General features: G+C 44.4%; 2 protein-coding genes across 2 annotated transcripts in view; both read right to left on the reverse strand.

Moving 5' to 3' along the window:
• The window catches only part of LOC310713858 (uncharacterized protein), a 74,676-nt gene that overhangs the window by 6,312 nt on the left and 42,897 nt on the right, over positions 1-25,467 (reverse strand). The window lies entirely within an intron of this gene.
• On the reverse strand, positions 16,063-18,458 carry LOC310714192 (protocadherin beta-16-like; the record flags this gene model as incomplete). Its single annotated transcript, XM_083519399.1, has 1 exon — positions 16,063-18,458. The coding sequence occupies exon 1, from the start codon at positions 18,196-18,198 to the stop codon at positions 16,063-16,065; it is 2,136 nt and encodes a 711-aa protein (XP_083375525.1). The 5' UTR covers positions 18,199-18,458.

Consider the following 25,467-nt stretch of genomic DNA (forward strand, 5'->3'; position numbering starts at 1 on the left):
TAATCTCTGGAGCATTGTCGTTCTCATCCTCAATCTCTACAATGACTTTACAGTAAGCAGAAAGTCCCCCTCCATCTGTAGCTCTGATATTCATCTCATATTTTGGTCTTTCTTCATAATCAATTATACCTGAGATAGTAAGTTCCCCTGTCTTTTTATTTAACCTGAACAATCTCAGCACATTTTCTGGCACTTGGCTGAATGAGTAAGTGATGTGAGCATTGGAACCAATATCCTTGTCTCTGGCTTCAACTCTTGTGACTAATGTTTCCAATGGGCTGTTTTCCATCAGTTTTTCCTGGTACACAGATTGATTAAATAGAGGAGCATTATCATTGGTGTCCAGAACATCTATGATGATTTGTGCGGTTCCAGTTTTGCGGGGTATTCCTCCATCAACAGCTGACAGGATTAGGAAAAGCTTTGCTTCCACCTCACGGTCTAGCAGTTTCTCTAACACCAGTTCTGCATATTTGCTACCATCACTGTGACTCTGCACATTCAACCTAAAATATTTATTAGGACTAAGTGTGTAATTCTGAACAGTATTTTCTCCTTTGTCTGAATCTTGAGCTATCTCCAAAGGGAATACTGTATTTATGTGAGTTTGCTCAGGTATTTCAAAAATAAATTGATCTTTCGAGAATTTGGGGGAATTATCATTCACATCCTCTATTTGAACTTCAATTCTATATAGCTTCAATGGATCTTCTAGCACAATTTCAGAGAGCAGAACACAATGGTCATTCTGACCACAGAGAGCCTCTCGATCTATTCTATCCTTTAATACCATGTTGCCAGAATGAGGATCCAGCTGGAAATACTGCTTGCTGCTCTTAGAAACCAGCCGGGCTCTCCGAGCAGACAGCTCCTTTGCATCCACTTTCAAATCTTTCAGCACATTAGCCACCAAGGACCCTGTTTTCCTTTCCTCTGGCACTGAATAGTGGATGGAATTGCATATTGCCCCATACATGCAGAGAGACAGAAAGAAAAAAGTCACTTGCCTGTTCCTGTTATTCATTTCCATTGTTCCAGATTCACTCAAGACAGATTGAACCACAGAAAAATATGTTAGCTGTATCCCTTTGCTGTATTTATTCCTGAAAATGCACACCGCTGTCTCCCTCCTCCTGATTTTTTTTGCAATGAAGACCCGTATCTCTTTTGCTTCCAGATTGTTTTGCCCTTGTCTATGCTTTCCAAAGATTAATCTTTTAAGAATATGTGCTGTGCAATGGCACCATCTTGTGTTTGAAATACATATAACTGCAATCTTTGTCAGTTAGCTGGTCCCCACCCCTTACTATTAATATCTATACAAAAGTTCCTTATAGAGAAAGATATGGATGCAGATCTTGGGGTTTGCAGTTAATGTGAGCCTGTTTGTGAAGGTGAATAGATAACATTGACCCCATATTAACTGGAAGGTACGGAATGTGTATACAAATTCATTATATGAACATGGAATTTTGTACACAGCTCAGGCCATCACTCAACTAAAGCCAGATAATGTAAACTAACCTCTGGATACATTTCACACATTAATGAGACAATATCTGAAAGATACAAACAATTGCCAATAAGGCAAATGTTAAGGCAAATGGGGTACTGCCCCATCCACCTCTCTGCCTTGATTCTTACATACTACCAGTTCTGGAGGTGGCACCGCTCCTCACATTCTTCCCACTTAGTTTCAGTGTTGCTCTTGCAGACCTCAGAATGGAGTTTGGATCTTGCTATCATTAGTTCTGGCTCCACCTACTGTTGGTCTCCCTGCCTTCTGCCCTACCAGTCCCAATAGATATGGTGGTGTTAGCTGTATATATGGGTGGCACCGTGCAAGGAGGGTAGAGGTCGCAAGCAGGAAATTTAAGTTAGTCATGCTTTACCTGGCGCTCTGTCAATCCCACATGGTGTCAGAATGGAGACTATCTATGTTCCCTGCAGTGTTCTGACAGCCTCACAAAACAGAAAGGTAGTCACAGGTTAACACTCAGAGAATACTAGGAGGCCCAGCTACTGCAGCCACAGTGTTTATCTCTCAAAATACAGGCAAAAGAGAGGCCTGGAAACTGAGAGTACCTGCAGGAAGGCTCTCCTGGCGCAGCTACTGACGGGATATCACTCCAGAAAAGGAGGAAAGAAAACAGAGGGAGCGGCGAGACCTGGAACTAAGAGAGTCTCCAATGACCCATAAAGGTGAGTCCAAGCCATCTATGACCCCTCTGAACAGGGCTACTCCATCCCTGGCTGATTTCCACATTGCACAAATAATTTGATTTCCAGCACTCTGAAGGCTGCCCACTTTAGATAAGCAGATTCCAAAGGTTCTTCCAGACATCTGGACACAGGAACAGCAAGTAAACACTCTTTTGTGCACTATGGAGCCAGCAGTAGGGAATATAATCCTCCCAAGGAGACTCACAAATGTCGAGATATAACTGTTTTAAAACAGACAAAGAAGAGCTAGAGAAGCACTTTCTACCTCATTGCAAAGTAATTTTTGAGCCGGTCTAATTCCACTCTCGCAAGCAGGATGGTCAAAGAAAGAAAACTTGGGAGTCAGCAGGAGGTTGCAGACCTAGACACTACAAACTAACTTATGTGATGTTAACCTGGCAAAGGGAAGGAATACAGCAGGTAACCCAAAGACTGCCCTTAGTGTGGCAAGTCACCCTACAGCAAGAAGACAGTCAGACAGAAAAGGGGGCATTATGCTGCAGTGTGCTGTTCTAAACACATCATAGCACTGGTTCTCCAAAAAGACCACCTGGGAGCCATTGGCTATGGTCAGAATGAGCCTCCATGGATTACCACCATTGTCTTGGGAGAGCTTTCGATTGAATTTAAAATTGTCATGGGGCAGGTGTCAAAGTGACCCCAACTTCATTGTATAGGAAGCTAAAGGCTTCTACTTTGTCTTTATTTTGCTCTCAGAAGGGTTTGGGTCCTTCTGTAAAGTAAAGCATTCTGGGGGAGGTTGCCCAGGAAAATGCCTGTACCACATCTACTTTTCAGAAACAGCTAAACATCCTTTAAAAATGTTGGAATCCTAGAAGCCAAGACCCCAGTTTTGGGCAAGGACTCTTTGGTGAGAGAACCTCAGCAGAGATTTAACATCACACAACAAGCAGCAGAGAAAAACATGGAAATTTAAGGAAAACCTTAAAATGTGCCCTTCAAGTAAGTCCCCAAATGTCCAGTTTTCAAAGTTCTTTTCACTGTATCCCATTTCCCTAGCATATCAACCACATGTTTTGCAAGCCATAACATGGTTTACTAGCAAAACTCTTCAGAGGTCAGATTCATGTGTTTTTCCATACAGCAGCCAGAAAAGATGCACAATCAGTTAAAACATTGCTTAGCTATAAAAGGTAAAAGTTTCTAAATATTGATAGACACAAACACTAGTTTGAGCCTCTGTTCTGGTATGAAACAAAAAATGCTGGTTAAAACCATGAGGGTAGAATGGCCTCCTTACAACAAAGGCTTCTTCACCCATTTCCTCTCCAGGTGAGCAGTGATGACTGCCTGGCAGGACAGCTTACTCTACGGTTTAACCCCTTCATGTGCTATCTAGATTCAAACACCCTAGAGGTATATGTGACTGGAACCCTACCATCAAAACAACTACTTAAAAATTTAGAGAGAATGACTAACCACTAGAGCTGTATGTTGACTGTGCATGAAGCACAAATTCCGAGGTGTTCATGGGTAATTTGGGTGAGATTTTCACACACTTGATTGTGTCATTAACAAGGTGGCTGGAGTTGGAGCAGAACTGCTTAAAGTCCTGAGTCTTAGTCTGCAACTTTGTTTTTAGTTTTTTATAAAAGAAGAAGTCAGTAACTTAGTCATCTATAAAGCAAAATGTTGAGAGAATGTTCTAGGGTTTATTAGGCAGATATGGAGGTGCTGCAATTGCTAAGGTCACTTTGTTACGTTGCTAAGCAATCAGAAGTAAGGCATTCTCTCTATCTTTGCTATCTTTCAACAGGAACAGCCTGCAGTGAGAGGTACAGCAATGGGAATAAAGCAAATTATGGCTAGCACCTTTAGTATACAGTATGTCTATCTTACAAATATTGATTAAGGCAAGCATTTTCTTTTATGGAAATACAATTATGGATAAAGCTTCACCCTTTGACATTCTGTCTGTCAGGCAACTTATTACCTGTGTGATGTACTTTTGAACCTTTTACTTAAGAACAGCAGCTTGTGACATTATGAATGCTGAAAACATGTTGAGACTGAATTGAGACTTGAACTGGACAAATTCATTTTGTAAAGGGACAAACTGGAACTAGAACTAATCCCTTTTTGGACAGGATAAAGTAAAACTTTCCAAGCACTGCTAGTAACATGCAGAAGCTTAAATCAATTACAGAAACATAGCATTAATTCATAAATTAATTGGTTAAAAAATAAGTGCAATCTAGAAACTTCCTTTATATCTTAATACCTAAATATAATGTTTTCCTTTTCATATCAGGTTATTAAATGTGGTCAGCTTCTTCATTAACCAGATATAAATTGGATATGTTCTTTGATATCAAGTAGGCAGTGAGGTTACGGGATGCGGGTGGCGCTGTGGTTCAAACCACAGAGCCTAGGGCTTGCCGATCAGAAGGTCGGCAGTTCGAATCCCCACCACGGGGTGAGCTCCCATTGCTCGGTCCATGCTCCTGCCAACCTAGCAGTCTGAAAGCACGTCAAAGTTCAAGTGGATTAATAGGTACCACTCCGGCGGGAAGGTAAACGGCTTTTCCGTGCACTGCTCTGGTTCACCAGAAGCGGCTTAGTCATGCTGGCCACATGACCTGGAAGCTGTACGCCAGCTCCCTCGGCCAGTAAAGCGAGATGACCGCCGCAACCCCAGAGTCGGCCACGACCGGACCTAATGGTCAGGTGTCCCTTTACCTCCCTTTTAGGCAGTGAGGTTAACCAATTAAATTTCAGATATTGACAGTATGGAAGAACTGAAACACTTAAAAAAATAATTCTGAATTCCTGGAACAGTTTTAGGATTGAGAGAGATGTTTCTGCACTTTCCTGGTAAACAAGGCAAGAGTTTTTAAAGTTTACGAGAAGCTTGTAAGCATTCAGAAAAGGTGGGATCATAAGACTGATGTTCAGGAGAGAAATGGAGAAATCATTGGGTTCTACATCACTTGGTCCTACGAATTTGGATATTAGTCCTACCCACTTCGGCCTTGGAGGCTTGGCCAGAGAAGAATGTGGTCCTTGACTGGAAGGTCCCCAACCCCCTGTTCTACAGAGAAGTAAAAAAAAAATCAATGCCCTGAAAAATAAAAATAACAGAAGATCAAAGAAAGGTTCAAGGGAACTAAAATGGCTCCAAGTGAAGAGAGTAGGTGGGTTAAAAAAGAAAGGCAAGAACAAATATTATTAAATGGCTATAAAAGAGGCATTTCAAAATTTACAAACTGCAACATAAAGAATTAACCAAAATAGGATGATGTGAAGAAACAGAGAAGAAAAGTCACTTGTGATGTAATATGCTTTCTTCGACTATAATTACTAATTGCTCACCTCTTTCCCTGATTCTTCTTTCCCCGCCTGGTCAGGAATATCTTGGGAAGCAGACGGAGGGGTCTGGTTCACACTGAGGTTTGGGTCCCCCACAGAAAAAACAGGAATGAGGGGCCTGAGGAACCTGAACTCGCTGCTCAAGGACCCACCGGTTAAGCACACATCGTAGTGGTAACTCCTGGAAAGAGACCCGCTCTGAGAATCGCCACCGTTCTCTGGGATGTCGGGTCTGGCAGGTGGGAAGTGAGGAGGGGCAGCGATAAAACTTTCCCTGGGATCCCTCCTGCAGATCTTGATGGCAGCAAAGGAAACAATGCAAACAAGGAACACAAAGGAGACTGCAGCCAGGCAGATCACCAAGTACAAGGTCAAGGTCCCATCTTCTTCGTGCTCCTCTTTACTGACCTCCACAGCCTTCATATAAGGATCCGAAAAGCCACCCACGGGAAGGACATGGAGCATGGCAGTGCTGCTCTGGGGAGGGAGCCCGTTGTCCCTGACCACTATCAGGAGTCTCTGCTTGCTGGTGTCTCGCTCGCTCAGGGCTCTCCTGGTTCTCACTTCCCCATTCTGGGCTCCTATGCTGAAAAGACCAGGGTCTGTGGCCTTCAGCAGCTCATAGGAAAGCCACGAGTTCTGGCCAGAATCTCCATCCACAGCCACCACCTTGGTGACCAGGTAGCCAGCCTCCACCGAATTGGGGACCAGCTCATTGCAGGGGGATGTGCTGTTCTGAAGAGGGTAGAGGAAGAAGGGAGCGTTGTCGTTTTCGTCTAGGATTATGACTCGGACAGTAACTTCTGAGCTGAGGGGAGGAGACCCTCCATCTGTAGCCCTCACCGTCACTTTGAAATCTTTGATCTGCTCGTAATCCAGAGATCGGAGGGCATACAGATTTCCGCTTTCAGAGTTGACCGAGATGTAAGAGGCCACAAGGCCATCAGTGACCTTCCCAGGCAAAAGGGAGTAGGTGACCTTGGCATTCTTCTCAGTGTCCAGATCAGCAGCATGGACTGAGCCAATGAGCAGTCCTGGAATATTGTTTTCCCGTATCTGCATTTCACATGAAGACTTTTCAAATACTGGAGGGTTGTCATTGACATCTGAGATCTGAACATTAATCATTCTTGTTGAAGTGAGCCTGGGGGAGCCTTGGTCAACGGCTGTGATGGTGATATTATATTCCGGGACCTTCTCTCTGTCCAGGTAGCTTTGGACCACAAGCTGGTAATAGTTATTCATAGTGGGTTTTAAAACAAAGGGAAGGTTTACCTCCACAGAACACACAGTTCTGCCGTTTTCTCCGGAGTCTCGGTCTGCGACACTGAAGAGAGCCACAAGTGTCTCCAGGGGAGAATCCTCTGCCAAAGGACTAGTGATGGATATGATGGACACTTCAGGGACATTGTCATTCACGTCTTCAATCTCTACCAGAACCTTGCAGTGACCTGAAAGATCCCCTCCATCTGTTGCTCTGATGCTCATGCTGTAACTGGTTTCTTTTTCATAATCAATTTGTCCCAAAACAGTTATTTCCCCAGTGAGATCATTTAAGTGGAAGCAACGGTGTATTTTTTCAGGTACCCGATCAAATGAATAGGTGATCTGTGCATTTGAACCAAAATCTGAATCTCTGGCTTCTACTTTGGAGACCAGGGTGTCCCTAGGGCTGTTTTCCTTTAACCTTACTTTATATTCAGAATGAGTAAACTGAGGAAAATTATCATTGATGTCCAAAACCTTGATATTTATCTGAACTGTGCCTGTTCTCTGTGGCTCCCCTCCATCCACAGCTGTGAGAGTCAGTCCAAACTCTGCTGCTTCTTCCCTATCTAGAGGTTTCACCAAAATAAGGTCCAAATATTTGTTTCCACTTTCATCACTTTTTACTTGGAGCCAGAAATGCTCATTGGAACTGAGAGTGTAGTTTTGGACGTTATTTTTATCCAAATCTGTATCTTGTGCAGATTCCAAAGGGAATTGGGTGTTGATAGGGACATTCTCTGGAATATATAGCTTGAATTCCTTTTTTGAGAATTTGGGAGTATTGTCATTTACATCTTTTATCTCTATCTCTATACTGTAGATTTTTAAGGGGTTTTGGAGCACAATTTCAGAGAGCAGCAAGCAAGGATCAGTCTCACCACACAAAGCTTCCCTGTCTACTTTATCATTTATCAGCAGATTCCCAGAGTGGGTATCAAGGTGGAAATATTGCTGTGTGCTTTCGGACACTAGCTGGGCTCTGCGAGCAGACAGCTCCCCTTTTCCCAGTTTCAAATCCTTCAGCACATTAGCCACCAGAAATCCACTTTTCTTTTCTTCAGGCACAGAATAGCGTATTGAGATACATATCACTCTAGACACAAAGAGGAAGAGGAAGAGATACAGACCTTGCCTGTTCCTGATGCAGTCTTCCATGGTTTCTCTCCCTTCTTGGTAAGATATATAGGTTCTGGCCAAAAGACCAATTTTACGGATTTCTCCTGTGGCTCCCTGTGCTGTTGTGTAAATTGTTTCTTTTTCCTCCTGTCGTGGTCAATGCTTGCTCCCTTGAATTTTGTATTTCCTTTCTAGAAAAGGAGTCTGCACCTCTCTAGTTCAGTTTTCTCTGTTCACAGCTTCCCCTCAGTGCTGCTACAATGGTATATTGTGAATAAAAAATAATGTGCTTGCCAATATTGCCACCTTGTGGTTCATCTAAGAAAAATGTGTTACTAGCCTATAAAGTCCATTTAACAGCAGGCCAGTGAAAATTGAGTTTAGATTCATGCTCATTTAACTGTTAGCTCATGTGTACATGCGATCATAATTTTCTTAATCATGCCAATAAATAGGAAAAGAATAATTTGATAAGTACATTACATTTCAAACCTTACTTACATTTCCGCGTATCCTGTTCTTTCAGTGAGCATAAGTCATCAACCAAGTATCATTGATTGAATATAATTATTTTTATTCATTCAGAATATAATCATATTATACTAATTATCCTCACCTGACATCTCAGACGCGTTTCTTCTTCATTACAAGGCACTTCTTGGGACCCACTGGAACTCCTTGGATTCACCTGAGTGTTAGGAGGCTCCACAGAGAAAACAGGAAACAGGGGCCTGAGAAACCGGAACTCGCTGTTCAGAGACCCACCAGCTAAGCACACCTCATAGTTGTAAGCCTGGGATAGAGATCCAGCGCCAGAATCCGCAGAGTTCTCCTGGGAATCAGGTCCCACCGGGAAATTGGCTCCAGAGTTGTAGGTTCCTATGAACTTTTCACGTTTCTGCAACTTGATTACAACAAAGGCCACTACAGAAATGAGAAAGATGCTTGAGATGGCAGCCAAGCAGATGATCAAATACATCGTCAGGCTGGGGTCTTCCTCCTCCACTGTTTCCTCCTTTGGGAGAGCCACACTTTTCAGATAAGGGTCAGAGAAGCCGTCCACTAGGAGGATTCTGAGCGTGGCAGAGGTGGACTGGGGAGGATGGCCGTTGTCTCGGACCACCACAATCAGATTCTGCTTGAAGCTGTCTCGGTTGCTGACCGGCCTCAGGGTGGTCACTTCTCCATTCTGGGCCCCCACCGTGAACAGACCCGGCTCTGTGGCCTTCAGCAGCTGGTAGGAAAGCCAAGAGTTCTGCGCAGAATCCCTGTCCACAGCCACCACCTTGGTGACCAGGTAGCCAGTCTCTGCCCCTCGGGGAACCAGGTCATTCGAGGGGGAAGTGCCATTCTGGAGAGGGTAGAGGATGAAGGGGGCATTGTCATTTTCATCCACGACCTGAACGCGGATGGGAACTTCGGAGCTCAGTGGAGGGGAACCTGAATCCACAGCCCTCACCGTCACCTGGAAATCTTTCACTTCCTCATAATCCAGAGACCGGATGGCATACAGGTTCCCCGTTTCAGAGTTGATGGAGATGTAAGAGGATGTGGGGCCATCATTGACCTTCCCAGGCAAAAGCGAGTAGGTCACTTTGGCATTCTGTGCTGTGTCCGGATCAACAGCATGGACGTAACCAATCAGAAGACCAGGAATATTGTTTTCTCTTAACTGCATTTCATAGAATGGCTTTTCAAAGACTGGAGGGTTGTCATTGACATCTGAGATTTGAACATGAAGTATTCTTGTGGAAGTGAGTCTGGGAGAGCCCCTGTCAGTGGCTGTGATGGTGATGTTATACTCAGAGGCTTGTTCTCTGTCCAGTGGTTGTTGGGTCACCAGCTGGTAATAGTTGTTCTCCGTGGGTTTGAGCACAAATGGCAGGTTGACTTCAGTGGTGCAGGCAGTTCTGCCACTGTCCCCAGAGTCCACATCTGTGACACTGAAGAGGGCCACCACTGTGTCTGGGGGAGAGTCCTCAGGTAAGGGACTGGTGATGGATGTGATGGTAATCTCTGGAGCATTGTCGTTCTCATCCTCAATCTCCACAATGACTTTACAGTAAGCAGAAAGTCCCCCTCCATCTGTAGCTCTGATGTTCATCTCATAATTTGTGTTTTCTTCATAATCAATTGTTGCTGCAGTAGTAAGTTCCCCAGAGTGTTTGTTTAACTTGAACATTCTCAACACATTTTCTGAGACTTGCCTGAATGAATAAGTGATATGTGCAAAGGAACCAAGATCCCTGTCAGTGGCTTCAACTTTGGTGACCAGTGTACCTGGTGGAATGTTTTCCAGTAGTTGCACATTATATACAGATTTATTAAAGTGAGGGGCATTGTCATTGGTGTCCAGAACTTGAACAATAATTTGTGTACTTCCGCTTCTTCTTGGGATCCCTCCATCAACAGCTGATAGCATTAATGTAATCTGTGGCTTCTCCTCACGGTCCAAAGGCTTTTCTAATACCAGTTCTGCATATTTGCCACCATCAGTGTGACTTTCCACCTCCAGTCTAAAATGTTCATTTGGACTAAGAGTATAGTTCTGAATAGTATTTTCACCTTTGTCTGAATCTTCAGCTTTTTCCAAAAGGAATCGGGTATTCGTGGGTGTCTGCTCAGGTATTTCCAAGACAAATTGTTTTTCAGAGAATATGGGGGAATTATCATTCACGTCCTCTATTTCAATCTCAATTCTGTGCAGCTGCCATGGCTTTTCCAGCACCATTTCACAAAGCAGAACACAAGGGTCATTCTGACCACACAGGGACTCTCGGTCTATTTTATCTTTTATTATCACATCCCCAGATTGGGAATCCAGCTCAAAATACTGCTTGGCAGTCTTAGAAAGCAGCTGCGCTCTCCGAGCAGACAGCTCCTTTACTTCCATTTTCAAATCTTTCAGCAGATTAGCCACCAGAGACCCACTTTTCTTTTCCTCAGGCACTGAATAGCGGAAGGACTCACACACCACACCACAGGTACACAGACAGATAAAGAAGAGACAAACTTGCCTGCTATAATGGAGGATTTTCATTTTCTTTCCCAGCTTTGTTCTCAAGGCAGATTGGAATCCAAGGTGCCTCTTTGTAAAGCAGTTGCCAGAATTGCCCTTTTCTCTGTTATAAGGTCCCGTTGTTGCCCTTGTTTCATGAAGTAGATGCAGCAGTGCTTGCCTCCTACAGATTCTGCCGATTTTGTTGCAATCAAGAGCTGCTACCCCTTTTTCAGATTCCTTTCTTCTAATGGTCACAGCTTCCTGACACGGCGCAGCAGCTCTGATTTCTACTGCCTGTGCAATTGCACCACCTTGTGTTAGAAGTTAAATGCAGCAGCTGTAAGAGCACTCAGACATTGTTGATAAGCACAGAACGGTACTTCTCAAACTCTTTCCGCCCCCTGCACCAAGACTGATCACTACCAAATAGCTGAGTATCTTGGTGGACAACCTAATGATTGTTTAGCTTGTTGTAGCAACTGTAATGAGCTGTTGCTAGACTGTATTTGTATAGTGTTGTATTTTTACTGCTTTTTTATTTCCTATATTGTATTGTATTGTATTAGCATCTGAATTCCATAGACTACAATATAAAATACTGTAATAAAAGTAAAAGTAAAATAAGCAATAAAAGTACAATGGGAAGCAAATGTGCTAAACCCACCACTCATAGGAGCTGGTCTCCACGGATGGCCTGAATAAAGCTTGCAGACCACTGGTGGTCTACAGGCCACAGTTTGGAAACCCCTAGCATAGAATATTCTTTGATATTTAATGCCTGTTACGTTTACATTTTATAAACAGTAAATAATTATACTCATACATACACACAAACACATTTCTTCCCCATAAAACTCAGTGAGCTGTTTAGAATATGAAGGGAACAACATTGGCATGACTATATCCTCATAGCAAAAAGGTGTGCAGGGAGGCCAAGGAAAAAGAAATGAAAGATGGATACTGATCTTTAAGGTCCTTCTTCATCTGATAATGTTTAGGATGCCCAGGGGAAACCACAAAGATGCCCAGCCCTCATCTAGACCTATCATCAGAAAGTTCACAGTTCCATTCACAGAGATTCAGGAACTGAGATTCCATTAGTAAAATGTCTCCAGCATCCCTTTGTCGAAGTGACCCTGGCAAGGCTCTCTCATTACTTCGTTTAAGATGGCTTTTAACCTTCTCTCTCAAGCCATGCTGCTTTGCTATGAATCTCTGGTTGAGTTCTAGAAGTGCCTGTTGCTGATGATGCAATGACAAGGAGAAATAGAGCAGCTGGTCCCTGCTAGTGAGCCCACCACCACTGGGGCCAGGTAGGACACACACACACACACACACACACACACACACACACACACCAATTGGCTCTGGAGAAAAGGCTTTTTATTTCCCACCACACCTAGTCTGAATTGCAATGGTGGAAGGCCTTGATGAATGGGACTGGTGTTAATTACATTTGGCTATCTAACTAAAAAGGACACGGGTGGCGCTGTGGGTTAAACCACAGAGCCTAGAGCTTGCTGATCAGAAGGTCGGCAGTTCGAATCCCCGCAACGAGGTGAGCTCCCGTTGCTCGGTCCCTGCTTCTGCCAACCTAGCAGTTCGAAAGCACGTCAAAGTGCAAGTAGATAAATAGGTACCGCTCTGGCGGGAAGGTAAACGGTGTTTCCATGCGCTGCTCTGGTTCGCCAGAAGCAGCTTAGTCATGCTGGCCACATGACCCGGAAGCTGTACACCGGCTCCCTCGGCCAATAAAGCGAGATGAGCACCGCAACCCCAGAGTCGTCCGCGACTGGACCTAATGGTCAGGGGTCCCTTTACCTTTATCTAACTAAAAAGGGAGTGGCTTGCTAATAATGATGGGAGAGGAAGTAAAGAGATGTAACTTGGTGAACACCCTGAGCCACCATTTGGGTTATTTAGATGAGTAAGGGGCCTTCTTCTGACAAGCCTTTCAGGGGTCCTGGGCTTGAAAAGTCAGAATCCTCTGCTCAGTTACACAAAGCTAGTTGAGCTCAGAGAAGGTGACTCTGATCTGGTCTGCCTTGGCAAGTCTTTGGCTCTGTGGGCAGGGAGGAGCAGGATGGGGTCTTCCTGACTAGTGTCTCCACCATCTCACCCAAGTGTTGTTTTTTTTTAAAAAAAAAATACCTGCCCTGGGCAACTACCATGAAAAGGAATGTATCTCACTGCAGTCTTACAAAATAATACAGCTCCAGCCCTTATTTAACCCTAAAATCTTGAGTCCTCTTTCCTTATTCTTGGGTTGATGTACTGTATAACTCTGCAATACTCACTTTCCATAAATATGTATCTGCACTTTCAGTTGCCCTGCAGACTTCGGAGCTGAATAAAGCATCTAATATTTTGTAATGCTGCCCCTAATATCTGCAGTTCCCAGCGCCTATACCTAACCCTATGACAGTAGACTTCTTCCCCCGAAAAGGCCCTAAGCACCTGGCTGCCCCACTTCCTGCCTGCCTCAGTCTCAACTCCCTCTCCACATCCTGCATCATCTGTCAGCCTTGATCACCATTCTCCCAAACCGAAATAAAAGCATACAAAGAAAGCGTCAGGAAGTCAAGTGAGTGGCAGCACCTGAGTGCCCACACCCCCCATATTGTTGTCAGCTTTAGTACTGCCCCACACCTGCTGAAGGAGAGTATTGGAGCTGAAAGACAAATGCTAAGTATTGGTACACGCAGGCTAAGGTGTAAGAAGCACAAAATTTGAGACTCTACATCGTCTTTACATGGCTTTTGGGAACATGAGTGAACTTACAGGTTGCAACTGTGACCTGCAGCTGTTTACAAATAACATGCTATGCGCTGAATGGTGTGAGGGGTTGGATTTTGAGTGAAGAAATATACTGTTAGCTAGAGCAAGAAAGACCAACTGTGAGACAGATTAATTAATTAAATATGTTTCAACAAAGTTCCAGAAAAGTTGTCAAACAGAGATCAATATCAGGTGGTATATTTTCCCTGTATGATTCCTGCATTTGCTCTGTTAGAATTCATATATTTTCAGCGTTTGTTTAAACATGAAAGCTATTCAGCCTGTTCCATATCTTTAAAATATTCCACATTTACACATTAAGCTCTTGTTCTCAGATGTGATGAAGATCACTGAAAATGTTAGATACAACACACTGTTGTCTTGCTTTCTGTTACACCTCTTCTGCATATACCATATCAGATTTGGGGGATAAAACATATGATTAGTAATAGAGACAAGCAATTTAAACACACACAAACAAATCACCCTGTTTAATTATTTGAATCAGTACTTGCAATCTTAACTCAAAACCTCAACTAAAACTCTGAACACATCCTAACCATACATTTAAAGCACAAGGCTTCCTCCAAATAATAATAGGAACTGCAGTTTATCTCTCATAAAGCTTTAGATGTGCTATAAATATCTTTATGTGTGCTACAACAGCAGCAAGAATACTTATTGCAAAGTACTGGAAGACACAAGATTTACCCACTCTGGAAGAATGGCAGATGAAGGTGATGGACTACATGGAATTGGCAGAAATGACTGGCAAAATCCGAGACCAGGGAGAAGAAATGGTGGAGGAAGATTGGAAGAAATTTAAAGACTATCTGCAGAAATACTGTAAAATTAATGAATGTTAAAATGATGTTGGACTGAAAAGAAGTGGTTTTGGTAATAAGGTTAATAAGAATAGGTAAATATAGATAGTTATATGGATGAAAATGTATAGTTATAATAGGTTAAGTATAGAGCAAAGTTAAATGAAAGAGGGTAAGGATTTGCAGAAAAGACTTGGAAAACGGGAATACAAAAGGGGAGGTGTGAGGAGGTCAAGGAAATAAGTAAATGAGATCAAAGATGCTGAAAAATGGATTTATTCTTTTTTAAAATATCTTTTTTTTCTTTTTTCCCCTAGTTCTTTTTTTCCTTCTTTCTAGGTTGCCTTTTTGTCAACTTTCTTGTTAGCTTGTGTTTGTTAGTTTTTGTTTGTTTTTTCTTTATGTGTAATTTTTTGTATAATCTCAATAAATATTCTTTAAAGGCTTGACAACCATATGTCAGGAGTGCTCTGATGGTGTTTCCTGCTTGGCAGGGGGTTGGACTCGATGGCCCTTGTGGTCTCTTCCAACTCTAGGATTCTATGATTCTATGAAAAAAAAAATAATAGATGTGCTATAAATATATGGCGCGGATGTGGCCTCCATTTCAGCCTGCACTTTTAAGGAATCTGGGTGAGTATAAACTGAAAAGGAAGATATGTGCTGTTGGGAGAAGAGAAGAGAAACCTGGACCAAGAGTAGACAGAGGCAGTGGGAGAGGGGAGCCAGAGAGGTGATGTGAGAAGGATAAAGGAAGGTGGCCTCATCTAAAACACCTCCATAATGCAAAGCATTCAGGGAAGGGATATCCGGTGGGCAGAGAAGCAATAGCTTGTTGTGGAGTCAAGTCACCCCATTATCTCTACATTGGGTTACTTTAAAATGTTGCAGGATCTGAACATGTTGCCAGCGGGGATTTGGGAATCACTCAATATTTGACCAGCTTCCATACATTTATACTTTTGTGCTTATGGTTCCTATCCTCCACCATCACCCTTGCAGGTTGTTACATTTTTATTCCTTTTTCCCTCCCGAAAGGTCATAACACAAAATCCTACCACTGGTTTATCTACGCCCGTAATGTCTGATTAGAAGTCGCTCTCCAAGTTTTCAATGCCTTGATGGACTAAGACTGAGATACAATAGATTTCAGAGGCCACCCAGTGAGTTAATGGCTCAACAGGGATTTGAAACAAGGTCTCTGAGTGCAACACCCCTAATAAGGGCACAAGGATGCCTGAAAGGAAAGAGAAGGATCCTGAAACAGGTGCAATGGGACAGTTAAGACCTGGATCAGTGGAATAACTACAGGCAAAGAACCATCACTGATCCACAATGGATGTGTGAGGGTAACTGCAATCAAAACCCCACTCAGCCCTAACCAGCTCTCACATATAGTCGTCTCACTTTACCAAATAGTACAGCCAGGTTGTTCAGGTGTTTCACAGAATATCATTGCAGAAATCATATTTGAATCTTTCCCTCCCCACCCCTCTATATTCAGCAAAAGGTTCTTTAAAATTATCTCACCTGTTCCACTGGCTTCCTGCTCTCCAAAGCATTGGGAATATCTTGGGAAGCAGACGGAGGGGTCTGATTCACATTGAGGTTTGGGTCCCCCACAGAAAAAACAGGAATGAGGGGCCTGAGGAACCTGAACTCGCTGCTCAAGGACCCACCGGTTAAGCAAACATCGTAGTGGTAACTCCTGGAAAGAGACCCGCTCTGAGAATCGCCACCGTTCTCTGGGATGTCGGGTCTGGCAGGTGGGAAGTGAGGAGGGGCAGCGATAAAACTTTCCCTGGGATCCCTCCTGCAGATCTTGATGGCAGCAAAGGAAACAATGCAAACGAGGAACACAAAGGAGACTGCAGCCAGGCAGATCACCAAGTACAAGGTCAAGGTCCCATCTTCTTCGTGCTCCTCTTTCCTGACCTCCACAGCCTTCATATAAGGATCCGAAAAGCCACCCACGGGAAGGACATGGAGCATGGCAGTGCTGCTCTGGGGAGGGAGCCCGTTGTCCCTGACCACTATCAGGAGTCTCTGCTTGCTGGTGTCTCGCTCGCTCAGGGCTCTCCTGGTTCTCACTTCCCCATTCTGGGCTCCTATGCTGAAAAGACCAGGGTCTGTGGCCTTCAGCAGCTCATAGGAAAGCCACGAGTTCTGGCCAGAATCTCCATCCACAGCCACCACCTTGGTGACCAGGTAGCCGGCCTCCACCGACTTGGGCACCAGCTCATTGCAGGGGGATGTGCTGTTCTGAAGAGGGTAGAGGAAGAAGGGAGCGTTGTCGTTTTCGTCTATGATTACGACTCGGACAGTAACTTCTGAGCTGAGGGGAGGAGACCCTCCATCTGTAGCCCTCACCGTCACTTTGAAATCTTTGATCTGCTCATAATCCAGAGATCGGAGGGCATACAGATTTCCGCTTTCAGAGTTGACTGAGATGTAAGAGGCCACAAGGCCATCAGTGACCTTCCCAGGCAAAAGGGAGTAGGTGACCTTGGCATTCTTCTCAGTGTCCAGATCAGCAGCATGGACTGAGCCAATGAGCAGTCCTGGAATATTGTTTTCCCGTATATGCATTTCAAATGAAGACTTTTCAAATACTGGAGGGTTGTCATTGATATCTGAAATCTGAACATTAATAACTCTTGTTGAAGTGAGCCTGGGGGAGCCTTGGTCTACGGCTGTGATGGTGACATTATACTCTGAGACCTTCTCTCTGTCCAAGGGACTTTGGACCACAAGCTGGTAATAGTTATTCATAGTGGATTTTAACATAAAAGGAAGGTTTGCCTCCACAGAGCACATGGTTCTGCCATTGTCTCCGGAGTCTCGGTCTGTGACAGTGAAGAGAGCCACAAGTGTCTCCAGGGGAGAATCCTCTGCCAGAGGACTAGTGATGGATATGATGGACACTTCAGGGACATTGTCATTCACATCCTCAATCTCTACCAGGACCTTGCAGTGACCTGAAAGACCCCCTCCATCTGTTGCTCTAATGTTCATGTCATACCTGGTTTCTTTTTCATAATCAAGCTGACCAGAAAGAGTGATTTCCCCCGTGATTTCATTTAAATAAAAGAAACTGTATATTTTTTCTGGTGCCTGGTGGAATGAGTACGTGATCTGTGCATTCGAACCAAAATCCAAATCTGTAGCTTCCACTTTGAAGACCAGAGTGCCCTGTGGGCTGTTTTCTTTTAACCTAGCTTTGTATTCAGGCTGGGTAAACAGAGGAAAGTTGTCATTATTGTCAAGAACATCAATATTTATTTTAACTGTGCCTGTTCTCTGTGGGACCCCTCCATCTGCAGCCATGAGGGTCAATCCAAAGTGTGAGTCCTTCTCCCTGTCCAATGGCTTCTCCAGAACAAGATGCACATATTTTCTTCCATCCTTGTTGCTTTCCACATATAGTCGGAAATGCTCATTGGGACTGAGTGTGTAGTTTTGGATACCGTTTTCTCCTAAGTCCTCATCTTGGGCAGATTCCAAGAGAAACTGTGTGTTTGTAGGAACCATCTCTGGAATTTCCAGATCAAATTTATCTTTAGAGAATTTGGGAGTATTGTCATTCACATCTTCTATCTTCATTTCTATACTGTAGATATTTAAGGGGTTTTGAAGCACAATTTCAGAGAGCAGCATGCAAGGATCAGTCTGGCCACATAAAGCTTCTCTGTCTATTTTATCATTTATCAGCAAATTCCCAGAGTGAGTATCAAGGTGGAAATATTGCTTTGTGCTTTTGGACACTAGCTGGGCTCTGCGAGCAGAGAGCTCCCCTTTTCCCAGTTTCAAATCCTCCAGCACATTAGCCACCAAAAACCCCTTTTTCTTTTCTTCAGGTACAGAATAGCGAAATGAAATGCAGACTGTTTTCAACACAAAGAGAAAAAGCAAAAGATACAGACCTTTCATCTTTCTGAAGCTATCGTTCATGGTTTCCACCTCTTCCAGAGTGTTAAAGCACTGACCAAAGCTTCTTTCATCCTCTGATCATCTTTGCAGTTTGATGAATAATCTTTGTGTTGCAATTTTTATTATTTTTCATTCTCCTGAGCCTCATATCTTCACACCAGCATCTACCTCCCGTATCATTGCTATACTGCCTCTTCAAGGTTTCAATAAACGCAACAATACAATATTCTCAGTGTCCATGAAAATGTTGGCCAATTCTGCCACCTTGTGGTTAAATAAAAATAAAACTAATATTGCACTTATACAAGAGATACACTTGTGTGGAAATCTCCATTTTATTCCTAATAATCTGTTATGTGGTTTAATCGTCAGCAGCTAATATATACATAGGATTATTAAGAATTTCCAAAATCAATGGATGAATGAAAAAAAAAAGAGAGAGAGAACAACATTCCCCCCATTTACAATTCATTGTGCTCATGCTTAAATGTCTCTGTAATAACTAGATTATAGTACAGAAAGGGAACTAATCATAAACATACCTTGCAATGTTAAAAATAAAGAAAAGTATATTCTCACCTGAACCCCATGTTGACTTTCACCTGCATGACTGGGGACACCTTCAGAATCATTGGAACTCCTTGGATTCAGCTGAGTGTTAGGAGGCTCCACAGAGAAAACAGGAAACAGGGGCCTGAGAAACCTGAACTCGCTGTTCAGAGACCCACCAGCTAAGCACACCTCATAGTTGTAAGCCTGGGATAGAGATCCAGCACCAGAATCCGCAGAGTTCTCCTGGGAATCAGGTCCCACCGGGAAATTGGCTGCAGAGTTGTAGGTTCCTATGAACTTTTCACGTTTCTGCAACTTGATTACAACAAACGCCACCACAGAAATGAGAAAGATGCTTGAGATGGCAGCCAAGCAGATGATCAAATACATCGTCAGGCTGGGGTCTTCCTCCTCCGCTGTTTCCTCCTTTGGGAGAGCCACACTTTTCAGATAAGGGTCAGAGAAGCCGTCCACTAGGAGGATTCTGAGTGTGGCAGAGGTGGACTGGGGAGGATGGCCGTTGTCTCGGACCACCACAATCAGATTCTGCTTGAAGCTGTCTCGGTTGCTGACCGGCCTCAGGGTGGTCACTTCTCCATTCTGGGCCCCCACCGTGAACAGACCCGGCTCTGTGGCCTTCAGCAGCTGGTAGGAAAGCCAAGAGTTCTGCGCAGAATCCCTGTCCACAGCCACCACCTTGGTGACCAGGTAGCCAGTCTCTGCCCCTCGGGGAACCAGGTCATTCGAGGGGGAAGTGCCATTCTGGAGAGGGTAGAGGATGAAGGGGGCATTGTCATTTTCATCCACGACCTGAACGCGGATGGGAACTTCTGAGCTCAGTGGAGGGGAACCTGAATCCACAGCCCTCACCGTCACCTGGAAATCTTGTACTTCCTCATAATCCAGAGACCGGATGGCATACAGGTTCCCCGTTTCAGAGTTGATGGAGATGTAAGAGGATGTGGGGCCATCATTGACCTTCCCAGGCAAAAGCGAGTAGGTCACTTTGGCATTCTGCGCTGTGTCCAGATCAACAGCATGGACCGAACTGATCAGAAGACCAGGAATATTGTTTTCTCTTAACTGCATTTCATAGACTGGCTTTTCAAACACTGGAGGGTTGTCATTGACATCTGAGATTTGCACATGAAGTATTCTTGTGGAAGTGAGTCTGGGAGAGCCTTTGTCAGTGGCTGTGATGGTGATGTTATATTCACTGACTTTTTCTCTGTCCAGTGGTTGTTGGGTCACCAGCTGGTAATAGTTGTTCTCCGTGGGTTTGAGCACAAATGGCAGGTTGACTTCAGTGGTGCAGGCAGTTCTGCCACTGTCCCCAGAGTCCACATCTGTGACACTGAAAAGGGCCACCACTGTCTCTGGGGGAGAGTCCTCAGGTAAGGGACTGGTGATGGAAGTGATTGATATCTCTGGGGCATTGTCGTTCTCATCTTCAATGTCTACAATTACTTTGCAGTAAGCTGAAAGCCCCCCTCCATCTGTGGCTTTGATGTGCATCTCATAGCTGGTGATTTCTTCATAGTCAGTCATCCCTACAATAGTAAGTTCCCCAGTGTGTTTGTTTAACTTGAATGATCTCAACACATCTTCTGGAACTTCACTGAAGGAATAAGTGATGTGAGCATTGGTACCAGAATCCCTGTCAGTGGCTTCCACTTTTGCGACCAATGTATCCAATGGGCTGTTTTCCATTAGTTTCACTTTGTACTCAGATTGTGGAAACTGAGGTACATTATCATTAGCATCCAGAATATCGATGAGAAGCTGTGCTGTTCCAGTTCTTTTTGGGATCCCCCCATCGATAGCTGACAGAGTAAGATAAATGTGTGGATTCACTTCACGGTCTAGCGGTTTCTCTAACACCAGTTCTGCGTATTTGCTACCATCACTGTGACTTTTCACATCCAGCCTAAAATGTTCATTAGGACTAAGGGTGTAGTTCTGAACAGCATTTTTTCCTTTGTCTGAGTCTTGAGCTTTCTCCAAAGGAAATCTGATATCCACAGGAGTCTGCTCAGGTATTTCAAGAAGGAATTGATTTTTAGAGAATTTGGGGGAATTATCATTCACGTCCTCTATCTGAACTTCAATTCTGTGTAGCTGCAATGGCTTTTCCAGCACAATTTCAGACAGTAGAACACAAGGTTCATTCTGACCACACAGGGACTCCCGATCTATTTTATCCTTTACTGTCACATCCCCAGAATGAGGATCCAGCTGGAAATACTGCTTGGAGCTCTTAGAAACCAGTCGGACTCTCCGAGCAGACAGCTCCTTTGCATCCACTCTCAAATCTTTTAGCACATTCGCTACCAGAGACCCACTTTTCTTTTCCTCTGGCACTGAATAGCGGAAGGACTCACACATGGCTATGCATGCACAGAGACACAGGGAAAAAGACCAAACTTGCCTGATCTTGAGATGCAATTCCATTCTCCCAGCCTCTCCTCCTGAAATGCAAGGCATTGTCCTCTTCTCTATTCCAAGGCGTGTCTCTTCTTAACTGTATTTATCTTCTGAAAGTGACACTGTGTCCTGCTTATTCCCACTGAAATTTCTGAAGACTGGCTTGCAATAGGGATCTGCTGTTTTTCCTGTGCTGATTCCTTTGTCTAATGGCTACAGCTCTTGAGGAGAGCAACTGCTGCTCCCCAATTTCCTTCTTTTATCTTGTGCAATACCACCACCTTGTGTTTGAACTATGTTATGGCGTTACGAAAACCAAAATATTTTCCAGAATAAGAGCTGGTAAACATGAGCATCCGTGTGGAGATGCAAGAGAACAGCCACCCCAATGGAACATAAACCCCATATTCCCAGCTTGCTTGCTTTTTAGAACTTATAGAACCTGAGATAGGAAGCAATATGTACAGACCCCGTTTTTGTGAGATGTTACCTATTTCCTCCTTTAAGTGTTTTCCTTACCCCTGCCCACTTGAAAAAATCCTGTGCACAACCAACTGATAAAGATTACAATATTTCAGAATGCATATCCCCTTCACCTGTGTTATATACCAGGGGTTGTGCTCCTTGCTCATTCTGCTTGCCAATGCCCTTACATTTCCCCAACATTAACCCCCAAGAGCTTCCCCTTCTCAATGCAACTATTAAGCTTGCCTTTCACCTTCCAACTCCATTTCTGGGGTCACTCCTCTTCTGCAGTCCCAATTTGTAGCCAACTTTGTACTCCACTTTTTACCTTCTCCCCATATCCATGCCTCCCCCCTACTTTTGTGCAACACCCCCTTCACACAAACCACTCCCTTGCTAACTTGCTACATCTTCTTCCAGCTATTGTGCATCTCTTTCACCTTCTCTCCAATCATGAAACCACCAACACAGGGGACAAGACAGAATCTAACAGCCAAAAGCTAACACAACAGAGCCTTCCCAACTCCCTTCTCACTGTAGTCAAACCCTGGTTTAAACCACCACTTCACCCACCTTCAGGGTCATGCCTGCTCAGGCTACTGAAACCTCTGCCATTGTTTAAAATCACCACTCCCCCCCTCTCAGTTTTCCCCCATTCCTGCTTTATTCAAATGTCTGCTGTTGCATAAAACCACGATTTTTCAGCGTCCCTCAATCCATGCTTTACTCAAACCGTTCTGTTGATTAAAACTGCCCCTGCTCCTCTTTCAGTTTTTATTCCTTCTTGTTCCTGTGTCCTTGGCCATTGCTCTTGTGCAACCTGCCTTCTTGCACCCAAAACTGAGGGGGACCACTGCATCATGTGTGTGTGTGACATCATGCACATGACACATGAAGCACATGTAATATCATGCAACGGGTGCACATTGTTCGTGTGTGACGTCATATGTGCAGCTCGTGCACAACATTACATCATGAGGAGGAGTTGAAGCATGGAACCCAGTGTGGTGCAGCTTCAATAGCTGGCAGCTCCACCTCTCCCACACTCAGGAGGAATTTACGCCATGCTCGGCTCCACACTCAACTTCCTCTGCCGCCTAAACATTGAGGGGGTCTAGCCCCCTGTCAACAGATTTTGAGGGACAGAAGACACCTCGGCCCTATAGAGTTGGCATGCCTGCTCGCTGCTGATCAGAAAAACCTTAAAATGGGAACCATATGTGGGTTGTAGGATTTATATGCAGCTAAGTCATACTTGGAGTACACTCATTTAAATCAATGATTCCCACAGGTCTACTCTGAGTATGAAGTAGTTGAATACAAGCATTGGAACTTCAATCCTGCTCTCAGAATTATTATGTTTACATTTTTTCAGGCTGCTGCAACCTTCCCAATGTGTAGTCTCCACCCCATTTATACATCATATCTTGGAAACTACAACTAATCCAGGATGTGGCAGCTAGACTGGTGACTGGGGGTGGCTGCCGGAATCATATAACTCTTGTCCTAAAGGATCTTCACTGGCTCCCAGTGTGTTTCTGAGCACAAATCAAAGTGTTGGTGCTGACCTTTAAGGCCTTAAATAACCTTGGCCCAGTATACTTGAAGGAGCGTCTCCTCCCCCATTGCTCAGCCCAGACACAGAGGTCCTCCTGAGGGTCTTCTGCTGGTTCCCTCACTGCAAGAACTGAAGTTACAGGGAACCAGGCAGAGGGCCTTCTTGGCAGTGGCACCCTGCCTGTGTAATGCCCTCCCTTCAGATGTCAAGGAGATAAAGAACTACACAACTTTTAGAAGACATCTGAAAGCAGCCCTGTTTTGGGAGGTTTTTAATGTTTGATGTTCTATTATGTCTTAAAATATTCTGTAAGCAGCCCAGAGTGGCTTGGGAAACCCAGACGGATGGACGGGGCATCCTAACCCTAACCCTTAACATATTAGCAGTTCAAATGGCAAAACAGAACACAATGAGAGTCCAGATTTAGTTTGTTTGAAATGAAAACTGTTTTAAAAGTCTGGGTCAATAAAAAAGCTCTGAATCCAGCACCAAAAAGGCAATGAAGATAGTTCTGGGAGGGTCTCCCTTGGGAGGCCACTCCGCAAATGGGGTGCAACTACCAAGAGTCCCTATAAACAATTTATATAACCGGGAAGTCCGTCTCATAAAGGGCCCCTGTGTGCATGTAACTGGGTTTTAAGCTGTCATAGGCACATTAGGGTACATTCTAGTACCCACAGCTGTATATGCAGCAACTGTGATTAGTACATAGCATTTCGAGCTAAGTTTAATACAGAGAAGACTCAACAATAAGGGAACAAAGGAACAGAAGAATAGGATGTAGAGTAAGAAGGAAACAATTCTGACATGGATTTGAAATAAAATTAAAAACTGAAGCCCTATCTCTCTAGTCACTGTATATTTTATCAACAAAGAGCAATGGAAGAAGAACATCTGATGTTATTAATAACCAAGCAAAAGGCATTATTAATCACAAGTTAACTCACTGGCATAATCCCTCACCTTTTTCTCTGATTCTGTTTTCCCCGCTTGGTCAGGAATATCTTGGGAAGCAGATGGAGGGGTCTGGTTCACATTGAGGTTTGGGTCCCCCACAGAAAATACAGGAATGAGGGGCCTGAGGAATCTGAACTCGCTGCTCAAGGACCCACCGGTTAAGCAAACGTCATAGTGGTAACTCCTGGAAAGAGACCCGCTCTGAGAATCGCCACCGTTCTCTGGGATGTCGGGTCTGGCAGGTGGGAAGTGAGGAGGGGCAGCGATAAAACTTTCCCTGGGATCCCTCCTGCAGATCTTGATGGCAGCAAAGGAAACAATGCAAACGAGGAACACAAAGGAGACTGCAGCCAGGCAGATCACCAAGTACAAGGTCAAGGTCCCATCTTCTTCGTGCTCCTCTTTACTGACCTCCACAGCCTTCATATAAGGATCCGAAAAGCCACCCACGGGAAGGACATGGAGCATGGCAGTGCTGCTCTGGGGAGGGAGCCCGTTGTCCCTGACCACTATCAGGAGTCTCTGCTTGCTGGTGTCTCGCTCGCTCAGGGCTCTCCTGGTTCTCACTTCCCCATTCTGGGCTCCTATGCTGAAAAGACCAGGGTCTGTGGCCTTCAGCAGCTCATAGGAAAGCCACGAGTTCTGGCCAGAATCTCCATCCACAGCCACCACCTTGGTGACCAGGTAGCCGGCCTCCACCGACTTGGGCACCAGCTCATTACAGGGGGATGTGCTGTTCTGAAGAGGGTAGAGGAAGAAGGGAGCGTTGTCGTTTTCGTCTATGATTACGACTCGGACAGTAACTTCTGAGCTGAGGGGAGGAGACCCTCCATCTGTAGCCCTCACCGTCACTTTGAAATCTTTGATCTGCTCATAATCCAGAGATCGGAGGGCATACAGATTTCCGCTTTCAGAGTTGACCGAGATGTAAGAGGCCACAAGGCCATCAGTGACCTTCCCAGGCAAAAGGGAGTAGGTGACCTTGGCATTCTTCTCAGTGTCCAGATCAGCAGCATGGACTGAGCCAATGAGCAGTCCTG

The sequence above is a fragment of the Podarcis liolepis genome (genome assembly GCF_965112155.1).
Source record: "Podarcis liolepis genome assembly, chromosome: 8".
Taxonomy (NCBI): Eukaryota; Metazoa; Chordata; class Lepidosauria; order Squamata; family Lacertidae; genus Podarcis; species Podarcis liolepis.